This window comes from Xenopus tropicalis, chromosome 2, assembly GCF_000004195.4.
Source record: "Xenopus tropicalis strain Nigerian chromosome 2, UCB_Xtro_10.0, whole genome shotgun sequence".
Lineage (NCBI taxonomy): Eukaryota > Metazoa > Chordata > Amphibia > Anura > Pipidae > Xenopus > Xenopus tropicalis.
Window position 1 is genome coordinate 91,619,249 of NC_030678.2, and position 12,245 is coordinate 91,631,493.

Below are 12,245 nucleotides of genomic sequence, written 5' to 3' on the forward strand. Positions count from 1 at the left end.
GATTTTTTCGGCTTCTATACGAATTTTTCGTTACCAATACGATTTTTGCGCGAGTTTTTCGTAGCCATTTCGAAAGTTGCGTAAAAAGTTGCGCTTTTTTCGTAGCGTTAAAACTTATGCGAAAAGTTGCGCCTTTTTCGTAGCGTTAAAACTTAAAAGGTGCAAAGTTTCGCGTAAGTTTTAACGCTACGAAAAAAGCGCAACTTTTTGCGCAAGTTTTAACGCTACGAAAAATCGCCAGATTTTACGCAACTTTCGTAATGGCTACGAAAAACTCGCGTTTTTACGCAAAAATCGTATTGGTAACAAAAATTCGTAAAGAAGCCGAAAAAATCGCAAAAAATACGAAAAAATCGCAAAATACCGATCATTACGAAAAAAACGCAATCGGACTCATTTCGACCCGTTCGTGGGTTAGTAAATCGGCCCCTAGGACTTGAAAAAAAATTATAAATTTATTTAAGCAAAGAAATCCAACGTTTCGAGCACTAACTGTGCTCTTCCTCAGGTTTTTTCCCTGAGGAAGAGCACAGTTAGTGCTCGAAACGTTGGATTTCTTTGCTTAAATAAATTTATCATTTTTTTTCAAGTCCTAGGGGCCCATTTACTTACTCACGAACGTACCGAATGTGTCCGATTGCGTTTTTTTCGTAATGATCGGTATTTTGCGATTTTTCGGATAATTGTCGTGACTTTTTCGTTGCCATTCCGAATGTTGCGCAAAATCTGGCAATTTTTTCGTAGCGTTACTACTTGCACGAAAAGTCGCGACTTTTTCGCAGCTTTCGCGCCGAGTACGAAAGATTCGGATTCATTCAAGCTTCAGTATGGTGACTTTTCTTGGGCCAGGTTGGAGCTGCAGGGTGCCATTGAGTCCTATGGGAGGCTTCCAAAATCATGCTAAGTCTTACGAGCGCTCAATACGAAAAAGTCGCGACAAGATACGAGCGCATCGTAATGGCTACGAAAAACTCGCGTTTTTTCGCGCAAATCGTATTGGTAACGAAAAAGTCGCGACAATTTCCGAAAAGTCGTTTTCCAATCGGAATTTTTCCAATTCGGATTCGAATTAGTGTCTTAGTAAATGTGCCCCCTAGTGTGTGCAGCTCACTGTCTTGCTCTATATGTTTTTTGCTAGCACCCTGGGCATTTGAACCTTAATAGGGTGTGCTCCTTTTGTTCTTGTATATATATATATATATATATATATATCAGTCCTGATGGTGTCTGCACTCCAAGGCTTTAGTATTCTGTGGGGTGCACAGCCAAAATCTGAGTATTTAGCATGAAATAATCCATGGCCAGCACACCCTTAAAATTCAAAAAAATTTTTTTTATTGAAAACTCATTGTTTAAAAACCAACGTTTCGGTCCTCATTAGGACCTTTATCAAGGATCATCCTTGATAAAGGTCCTAATGAGGACCGAAACGTTGGTTTTTATTAAATTAAAAATAATTTTGGTAGTGTGTTTTGATATACACACACTTATATTGTATCAGCGTGTATGTGATTTTTGTGCACATTGTATAAAAAAAACATAAATTATGAGGTTAAGAATGTATAAAATGCTCACTATGATAGCATAAGGTATGACTGCTGGGAAATTTCATGTGCATTCCATTTAGGTGGAAACATTCATAAAGATGAAGATGAATTTGTTGCGCTGAATGGTTTCACAATAAATTACTGTTTGAAATAAGAAAAATGTTAGTAATGAAACCCTGTGAATTTTGACTATTCAACCACCTGTAAAAAAAATAACTGGCTGTATATTTTTACAGTAAACGGTTTCTGTAATAAAAAGAAAAATTTATTATTTTTTATCTTTTCTCTTGACACCATATCTCTTGATAAGTGATGAATCATGAGAGAGTGCTCATCTATTATGAAAAAATATATATTGCTTCCTTTCATATTGCTGTTTAAATGATATTCTTTAGCAAAAAGTACATTTTAAATACAAATGTGGTAGTTTTTCTTATAAATCAAGCTGTATTTCTTTACTTTCTTATTTATTGGTTTAGACAAACCATACTTTTTTCATCTGGTTTTTCTATGCTTCACAGATCACATGAAAATGTATGAACAGAATTTTCATCTTTTTAAAATTTAGAATCCAACATGTTTTAAAAAGAAATATTACAGTTCTCATGCTTATTTTTGTAACTTTACATTTGAAGTGTACATTGTACAATGTAAGCACTTCAGACACTGCTGGAAACTTGAAATTGAATTAAATGTATACAGAATTCTCCATAAATGTCCATAACATACTAAGGGACAGGTTTATTGTTGGAGAATATACAATCAATAGTCACAGAATGTGGTCCCTATTTATCAGTTTAACATCATTGTTAAAAGATATTAAATATTAAATATTTCCATTGACTTGCAGTGTTTTTCATGTTGTTGCATGTTTTTCCATGAAATTCCATATCTCATTTTTTTTCTGGGATTTACTGTAGACAGTTCTGTGAATTAGAGGTTTAATAACACCTCCCTTGGCTTAATTGCTGACCTTACCATGTTTAATAGCATTGGAGTCATTGGTCATTTTTTTCTTGCATCAAATGCATTGGAGTCAATGGTCATTCTTTCCAAGCGCCAAAATAAAGTGTTTGGTTTGTTTTTTTTAAATACAAATGCCAGGAGAAATTCTAATAATTTTGTTGCCATGTTTTTATATTTTTCTTGTAAAACAAGAAGGAGAAAACACTTGCTCTTTCCCAATCATGGCATACAGGTAGGCCTATTTACTAATTTTTGAGAAAACCCATGGATTGTTTTTTCCCTTAGTTAGTGCTCCCTTAGTTAAAGGAATACTGTCATGGGAAAACATGTTTATTTTTCTAAATGCATCAGTTAATAGAGCTGCTCTAGCAGAATCCTGCATTGAAATCCATTTTTTAAAAGTGCAAACAGAATTTTTTATATTTAATTTTGAAATTTCACATGGAGCTAGACATATTCTTCATTTCCCAGGGTGCCACAGCCATGTGACTTGTGCTCTGCTAGGGTGAAGACACACAGAGATACTAGCAGCTACTTGTTGTGGCTACTAAATTAGACAATGCTGATCATTTACTGATAATTGTCTCTACATGTGTTTTAAAAGAGGCAATTCTCAGTATTCTCTATGGCAGGGTATTTTCTGGTGTTTAGAAGCCATGACAAGTAGCTGCTACTAAGTAGCTCTGTGTGTCTTCACCCTAAAACTTCAGCCACTCTCTATTGTTATGCTGCAAGTTGGAGTGATATCACCTCCCTCCCTTCCCCCCCCAGCAGCCAATCAGCAGAACAATGGGAAAGTAGCAAGATAGCAGCTCCCTGAAGCCTGTATTGCTAAAAGTGGTATCAGTGATATCTTGCTCATGACTCAAAAAAAAAAAAGTCTTGCTCATGACTCCATTTACGCTAAGTAGGAGAAACAATAGGTTACCTGAAAGCAGTTCTAATGTGTAGCACTGGCTCTTCCTGAAAGCTCAGAATCAGGCACAATGCACTGAGATGGCTGCCTACACACTAAAGCTAAAAAAAATACATTTGTTGGTTCAAGAATATAATTTTAAATGGTAAAGTTAATTATTTGTTATGTAAAAGAAACATTACAGAGTATTTGCAGTTTTTATTAGAAAACAACTTCACACACAAGTGTGAGTCACATTGTTCAATTCATTTTCAAAGTGGCTAAAAAATAAACCGTGCAGGAAAATGATTAAATAAAGTTACTAAAGAGACAGTTCCCATTTACTTTTCTAGATGGTCGCCAGCTTTTTCCTGGCTATTTTTTTTCTGGTAATGTTTTACTTTTTTGTGTTTAATAAAACGCAGCTATTCAAGATTTAATTTTTTGGTGCTTTTTTTCTGGAATTGAGAAAAAAACCCAACTTAATTTTTTAAAAATCTGCCTCTTAGTTTTCTGTTGAAATATTAAAAAACTTGCCTTTAAAGTCTATACCAGCTTCCTCACTGAATTTATGGCAATGAAAAGAGGTTTACTTGAAAAAGACAATTACTTAATTACGTTGTTCTAAATTTGGTAAAACAGTCGGTTACTTGCCTGTCAGCTCCTTGCCTAAAGATGTTTAAATTAAATTAAATATCTTAATGCAATTTTTAAGACAGAGAAATACTTTGTGTAAGAAGAAACAAGTTTGTTTTTACAGTGTTTGGTTATTGTTACTTAACTACTTAGACATATATATTATCTTGCTACAAAAAGAAAAACTTTAAATATGCTTTGATTGCTTTCCTTTGATTCTGTTATTGTCTAAAAATGAAAGTTGTCAGAGCAGTTAATTACATTTTTAATCCCACTAGGATTATATTTTATTGGAGTGTGCATTAAAACAAGGAAAATATCTTATTAAAAAACTAATTAGTGTATTTTATGTACAGGCAATTGCATGATTTGTCTCCGAGGCATCAAGGTATGTAACGTGAAAAATAGCATTTTAAATGAAGTAGAAATGTGGTCAATCTCACATTGTTTGATTTTGCAAATGAAAACATTAAAATATAGAAATATCCTTGCAGTACTTAAAATTTTGTAGCATGGCTGTGCAAAATCATGATCACAACAAGGTCTTTTAATGGTTTTGGTTTTAGATGGTCCTAAATAGATTTGTACTTGAGTAGACATTCTGAAAGTCAGTGCTGACAGTTTCATAATCATAGTCTTTGTAAGGGCTAATGTGAGCTAGGCTTTTTGTGATATAAATTTATGGGGCTCCTGTTATAGTAAAAGTGTTTTCCTTTCTGGATATGCAGACCCTACAAAATATATAACTGACTGTGGCCGGTCTAGACAGACAGCAGTAGCAATTGGTAGTAAGAGTGGAAATTTAGTCAGGTGAGGAAGTTTGTATCAAGAATTTCTTAAAAAGAAATTCTAGCATAAGTAAATGTTTTGAAGTGTAACATTTTCCCCATACTTATCAGCATGTAATAAGAGTGTAATGCATAAAAAGGAAAATTGAAATCCCTTTGAAATAGATAGTAGCTACCTTTTGAGCAAAATGTTTATGCTAAAATACAAACTGGCAAGGAAAGAAAAAAAAATAGTAATATAAGTTAAAAAAAATCTTCTTTACATTACATATAAATTATCTAGCAAAATAAAATCAAAATATGGAATAATTGCTTATTAACACAATCTCTATTTTTTTAAATGATCTTGTGTCATGTTCCCAGATCATTTTTCTTTTAATTTCATTTATCTTCACCTTTACTTGTCACGGTACAAAAGCTGAAAAATATGTGAATATTTTTAACCACAATTAAAAATTGAGAAAATGGTCCGTTCCTGTTTTGTCCAATTATTTTCAATAGATCATTCCCTTACTGGAAACTCTGTTATCTCTGTATTTGCTGTATTGCACATTTGCTAAGTTACACATGAACAAATTAGACTAAACATTTAATTTTTTTGCTATATTCTGCAATTTTTCTGTTTCTGCAGCTGAAATTATTCGGAATATTTTGCCAGTAGGTGTTAAAGATATAATATTAAATTTGAGGATCCCGTTACAGAATGCTGTACAGAATGCTTCAAGTGTAAGTGATTTTTCTTATTTGCAGTAAGAGAGTTGCAAGAAGTACATTTTATTTTTTCTCTCTTGTTTTTACTATTAGCAAGATAGGTTATGAGTTATTATTTTGCACATTGTTTTAACAGGGCGAAAAGACTTGGGTGAATGATTTTGATCCTACTGCTGTGAAGCTGACAGCTTCTGTTTTTTATGGTCATATAAAGCTACGTTCCAAAACTGGCTCTGTGAAGCCTCTTTTCCTGCAAAAAGTCAAGCAAAATAAAGACACTAAACAGGACACAACCTCCTTCATTTTACAGTTTAACGGTATGAATTAAATATACAACCTTATTAACCAAGATTTCATTGTCAGTATAGGAACCTAGATGTACAATAGGACCCCAGATGAAAAATATGTTTTGACCTGTAAATCAGGAATGATGCTTTTGTTCACTTATAAAATATTTTAATATTTTATCCCCCTTTGTTGCAAAGAGAAGCCATAATTTACTGAGGGGCTCAAAAGAATTACTTAATTTCAGAGTAGCAGCTCTAGAATACATATTTGAAGGAGAAGGAAAGGTAAAAACTAAGTAAGCTTTATCAGAAAGGTCTATATAAATACAGCCATAAGCACAGAAAAGCTGCACTTAGTCCTCTATCAAAAGAAACACAGGATTTCTTGTCTTATTTTGTGTACACATGTACTTCAGTATCAGACTTCTTCTCTCAAGGCAAGTCTGCACAGCTCTCTCCTCTCGCCCTTTCCCTGCTCCCCCCTCCCATAAGAATTCACTCCCCCTCCTGAATTTCATTACGTGTATGTATATATATTTGTATTTACATAGTGGTACTTATGTACACATCACTGTACAGCAGAAATTACATAGTGGAAATAGATTTTGCTTCACAATTACAGAAGTAAGAATGGATATTCAGTTTACATAAAATTTAAAGCAAAATGTGTGTTTTGTTAATTATTTGCTTATATATTGACCATTCAGGTCCTCAATTTAATTATATTACTATGTAACATTTCAGGCCTTATTTAATAATCCTGCAAGTGCTAGAGCCCTTGGTACAAAGTCACACCCCTTAGTACTACCGGCATGCTAAATGTGTCGTTATGGGGCCAATTAATCAAAGCGTGTAATTAGAGCTCACTACAGAAAAATTGACCCACTCTCTACTTATCCTGTGGAATTTTTATAACTGTATTTATCAATGGGAGAAAGTTAGAAATAACCATTTAATAATTTGAATATAATATATAAAAATGAATAAATGATGATGTCTGTAACAAAGTACTTTAACTTTAAATTATACAAAGCTATTATTTTTGTGATACTTGTGTGCATTTTTTGCTTTTCAATTATCTATAGGTCACAGTATAATGATATGTTCTATGACAACAATATTTTGTAATAATATACCGTATAACATTCAGCAAGTAAAGTATAGCTGATTATAGGTGAAGTGCATGCAGACATCATGTCTGACCTATAAAAAGTCTAACGCTGACATGATGCTCCTCTCTATGACATTAAATGAAACCATTTCCAAGCTTTCAGCTTTGCAGCAATCAGAATCAGCAGGAACAATCAAGATAAGTATGAATCCATTAGACTACATTTCCATATACAAGCAGCTGTTTCCCTCTGAACCCCAAAGAAATCATTCCTTTATTTATATTGTTCGAGGTTAAAGGGGTAATGCTAGATGAAATCTCTTATTATAATTAATGCTTAAAAAAGTGTTAATATTTTTGAAGAGGGACACTTTTATAATACAAACCTGTATTGCATTACATTTTTTCCTGAATGTAGAGAACCACAAAGGAATACAAAAAAATGGAAAGGTTTGTATGTATTGTAACATTATGTACAGTTTGCCTGAACTGGTAAAAATATGTGTCTGGTCCAGAAGCTTTAATATAGTTTCTATAAATAAGATACAGTAAAGTCATGGGGGCTTCAATTCAAATTTAATCAGGGCTGGCTATATTTGTAGATAACTGATAAATACTGATACATGCCGCCCAGCTGCACCTGAACTTTGCCCACATCCGGAGCACTGGGGTCTAGGCACGCTGGAGATTTCTTGGCATCCTGTCCAGAGTGCTCAGTGTGTGAGCTAAAAGGGTGCACTTAGGTGCGATCCTGGGAAGAGAGGGGAGAAGGTTTATAGGACAAATGGCAGCCGATGGGGGTGACAATTTCACAAAAAAATTTGCCAATGGTGAAATTAGGAATTTTGCAGAAAAATTTTGCCTATCACTACAGACAAGGTGTGATTTATCTAAAAGGACAGTATATATCTGAACTAGAAAACACAAGCACCAAAGACTTCAGATTTGTAATAATGCATTATTTGTAGCTGCATTAGTCTTTATAATATTGTATCATATCTACACCATTGGTTATATTTCGTACCTGAAAAGAAAGTGTAGTGAAACCTTGAACACAGCCATGTATACAGACAATCAGGGAATTTTAGAATAAAGAGATAAGAAATGACACAAAAAATATTCCTGCAGGAAGTAGGTAATGGGTCTAGGTTTAGGCTTCTAGTGGTGATATTTTGGTTTTAGAAGTCTTCTACCTTGATTTACTCAATGGTATATTACAAAAAGAATCCAAACAGAATAAAGATTGAAAAGAGAACTATAAAGACTAACTAAAGCTGGTCATACATGGCCAGATTTGGTCGGGCACTTTGGCTGATTTCAGCCATACTGCCCAACCAACTGGATATGTATGTGACATATTGTGGGACTATTCAGGCCATTCTATTATTCTAGAAAATAATCTGTAAAATATGAAAACTGCTGCTTTGTAGGGGAATGGAAGGACAGCGCACTAATATTTTCAATTTATTTTTTCAAATTATTTATTCCAATTTATCTATTCTTCTTCTCTTAACATTAAACATACTTTTCAAGCACAAATACAAACTTTTCTGATGATGTCTTTTCTTTTATTTAGTTAATGTTCTTTTATTTGAAGTATTAACATGCATTTTCTCCTTTCATTTTTAAGATCTGTTCAGCTTTGATTCTTTGGATCCATCAGACTACATGGATCATACCGAAGGAAGTGCACAACCGTATATTTTATTAAAAGCAGTTTACAGCACCGGAGAAAGAGGTGTGTCATTGTTCCTAAATAATAGCTTATAGAGTAAGAATAAGTTGGCCTTGATTCTAGCACAGGTCTTCTCATGCTTATGACATGCTTTTAAAATGAAATGGATTAAATTATAGTATTCTACTTATATGCTGTCTTTCTTCTTAGGGTATTTGTTTTTATAATGATAAAATCTGGTGCTTGAATTATGTTAATTGTTAACTATAGCTATATTGCAATAGTCCTTTAATGTCATTACAGAATATAGGCTTCTTAACATTGGCAATAATCATTTGCTTTGCTTCAGTGCAGTAACAAAACATATATTTTCTCTCATTTCTCTAACTGCACCAGAAGTTATCTATTGCTTACTAGAGGTTACTTTAAAAATATTGTTATCCTATAAAATATATGTCCAGCTCCCAGTGTACCTTTCCTGTTTTTAATTCGTGAACATTTGCATTTAGGTGTTTTTAAGGTTCTTTGTCCATAGGGTACTTGCTGTTTTTATATACCCTAAAACTCAAGACATAAAGGTAGCATATTCTACAGTAGTAGAGAAAGTCAAGAGAGTAATCATAGTCACTTGATTACTAGTGATGATAAATGTTATAAGAGTATAGTAAAAGAAATGTTTTAAAAAACAGTTTTTATTAACCATCGATTTGTTATTTGATAGATTCATTTACACTTGGATGGGTTAAAATTAATGCATTTGAACATGAAACAAGCAGCAGTCAAGAAGTTTGGCGACCCAGAGAATTTTCAGATGTTTTCTTATTGAGTCATGAGCGATATACACATTCTTTTGATGAGGGTACTCCAGTTTCCAACACACAAGGTAATGAAGTTTGATTAATAACAATTAATATAGTAAGATACATTTCACTGTAGCATATAACTTGTTAAGGCACAAATATGGTACTTCAGTAAGTTTTGATTTTAAACAAACAAAAAAGCTTATCCTTTAAATCAGGGGTCGGGAACCTTTTTGGCGGAGAGAGCTATAAACACCACATATTTTAAAATTAAATTCCGTGAGAGCCATACAATATGCTTGGCCGCGAATGCTGCGGGGCAAGGTAGGGTGGGTCCCAAGGATGCCGGATGCAGATACGATGCAGAGGAGGGCCTGACCTGCGCTCAGCGGATAGAAGACGTGTATAAGGCTAAGAACAAGGTAGGGTGGGTCCCAAGGATGCCGGATGTGATGCGCAAGAGGGCGTGGCCTGCACTCGGCAGATAGAAGACGTGTTCTAAGACTTAGAACACGTCTTCTATCCGCCGAGCACAGGCCACGCCCCCGTTATTTCTTTTATTGAAGATTTGGCAGCGAGCCAGATGCAGCCATCAGAAGAGCCACATCTGGCTCCCGAGCCATAGGTTCCCTACCCCTGCTTTAAATGAAGGACACTGGGATAATTTATTTCCCTGGTGGGGCTGGATTGGCAGCAGATCTGCTGTGCTGGCAAAGTAGTGCAGTGATATATGTATGTATATATTACAATCAAAAACACAATAGCACAAAAACTCAACAAAAAGATAACGAATAAGGCGTAAAGGTCAAGAAAAGCCTTTTTTCAAGCATAGTTGCTGCAGTTATAAATTCAGAAGGTACGCAATACACAGGTTTGTGTTTGCCGAGTACTGTTTTATTATTACAGAGGAAAAGGAAATATGGAGCTTTCTGACCAACCACTCTGACATGAATCTTTGGTATTTTGTCTTGTTAATAGTAATGTTTTGTTTTTGCAATTGTTTTACTTTTAGGTTCAAATGAATCCTCAATTGAATTTACTATATATGATCCTGCAAAAGAAAGTGCAAGGAATACCATGAGTAGAACAAAAATCAGGTACTTACTAAATCCATGGAGCACAATGGCAATGAGTATTTGGCGTAGATTAGTCAACACACCAGTTATTGACAGTATAGATTTATGCGTTGCAAGGAGCAATAAGCAGCATTGTGTTACAGTTGAAACAGGGTTCCACCATGTGACAGCAGAATCCATAACATAAAATTGGTTTCCAGAGTCTTTGGTAAACCAATGTACCAGGACACCTGGCCAGACACCACCACCTCTTTACCAGAACTAGAATAGTCTTTGTTTTCCCTGTTACCCATTATAAACGCAACCCTTCAATTATAACCCCAAAGGAAAACAAACTACATACTCCGATGTAGCTTCACTCTGCTTCTGTTCTCTGCATCAGGGGTGCACCTAAAGGGAATCTAAACCTCCCCCAAAATTGAACACTTACTAAAAGTCATCCTCCAAAAAATATTGCAATTGCACAAATTTCCTTTTTAGTGGTTTCCAAGATACCTTTTTAAAGTTAAAAAATAGTTTTCATGGATGCTTGCAGGACTGTATTTTGTCCCCTCTTTGACCATTTTTTCAATTGGTAGCAACAGCTAATATATTTTATATAAAGAAGTATCTCCTCTAATTTTAACAAGGAGTAACCCATTTCGACCAATCAGCAGGAAGACCTGTTTAAAAGCAAACATCTGATTGGTTGCCATGGGTTACTGCTCCTGGACAAACGTAGTGCCTTGTATTATATATGGCGGTTATTGTTTTGTATATTAAGTATTGTGGGTCTATTTTAGTGGTGAAGAGGAACATATATCATCATTTGTTCCGTTCTGGGTTCCACATAATGGATCAACTATATTGCCTTCTCCCACAACAGTAAAGCAGTCATTTGATTTATATATTGATGCTTTGCATTATGTCCCTGACAATTCTACAGTAACCAAGGTAAGTCAATGGGATGTTTACTGGATGCTGAATAATAGTTGGTAAAAAGTTAACAATAGGGATGCACAGAACCTTTTTTTTTTTCAGTATTACGCCGATCCCCGAAATCCATGGGTATGGATACAGGCAAATAATGAACCTGTTCGGAACCTGCCCTCCAGATAATAGTAGCCAGCATAAACGTGAAAAATTCCGGAAAACATGCTAGTACATGAGGCAAATTTATTTCAATATATAGGATTCGAATTTGTTTTAGCCAGGCTCTGTGATTCGGCCAAATCTGAATCCTGCTAAAAATGGCTTGTTTTTTTTTTAAATTAGATTCTTCATTAATTGACTGCTTTCTGCCAATCACTTTATTGATTAATCTATTTAAATAGAACAAACCAAATGTTTACTGAATTGTTCTGTATATGCAAAGAACTTGTATTAATTCTGAGTAAAATTATGTTGAACTGTTTTTTAGGTTACTGGAAAAATAATAAATTCTGGAAACAAAAATATGCCGCCAATTGTTGCTCTTTCAGATTTAAATAGTTATTGGAGAAATCCGGAATTTCATTTCTGTCTGACAATTAATACCAAGGGTGAAAAGCTTAATGTTGCCACTTCTATGCTATTTGAAGTATCAACTGTGGATTCAGACTCAGGGGCTTTGGCAATAATTGGTAAGCAAGTAATCATGCAGAAGTTGTTTTTAATGATTCTTGTTCATTTATATTCTGCAAATCAAGGTAGGAGAATGTTTATGTTTGCAACAAAAGTACACTCGTAAAAGTCTGTTTTGTTAAGGTAATGCTATCTTACACTATTTGCAGTT

General features: G+C 34.4%; 1 protein-coding gene across 3 annotated transcripts in view; it reads left to right on the forward strand.

Annotated features, from left to right (window-relative positions):
- LOC100490302 overlaps positions 1-12,245 on the forward strand; it is a 121,829-nt gene that overhangs the window by 47,360 nt on the left and 62,224 nt on the right. For all 3 annotated transcript variants that reach the window (XR_001169899.3, XM_012957438.3, XM_018091593.2), the window contains exons 14-21: positions 4,401-4,432; positions 5,464-5,558; positions 5,680-5,860; positions 8,572-8,679; positions 9,338-9,499; positions 10,429-10,513; positions 11,275-11,425; positions 11,892-12,093. Coding sequence is in view for 2 of the 3 variants with exons in the window: in XM_012957438.3 (XP_012812892.1) it covers positions 4,401-4,432; positions 5,464-5,558; positions 5,680-5,860; positions 8,572-8,679; positions 9,338-9,499; positions 10,429-10,513; positions 11,275-11,425; positions 11,892-12,093 (1,016 nt within the window). In the remaining variant the exon portion in view is untranslated. The remainder of the gene's footprint in view (positions 1-4,400; positions 4,433-5,463; positions 5,559-5,679; positions 5,861-8,571; positions 8,680-9,337; positions 9,500-10,428; positions 10,514-11,274; positions 11,426-11,891; positions 12,094-12,245) is intronic.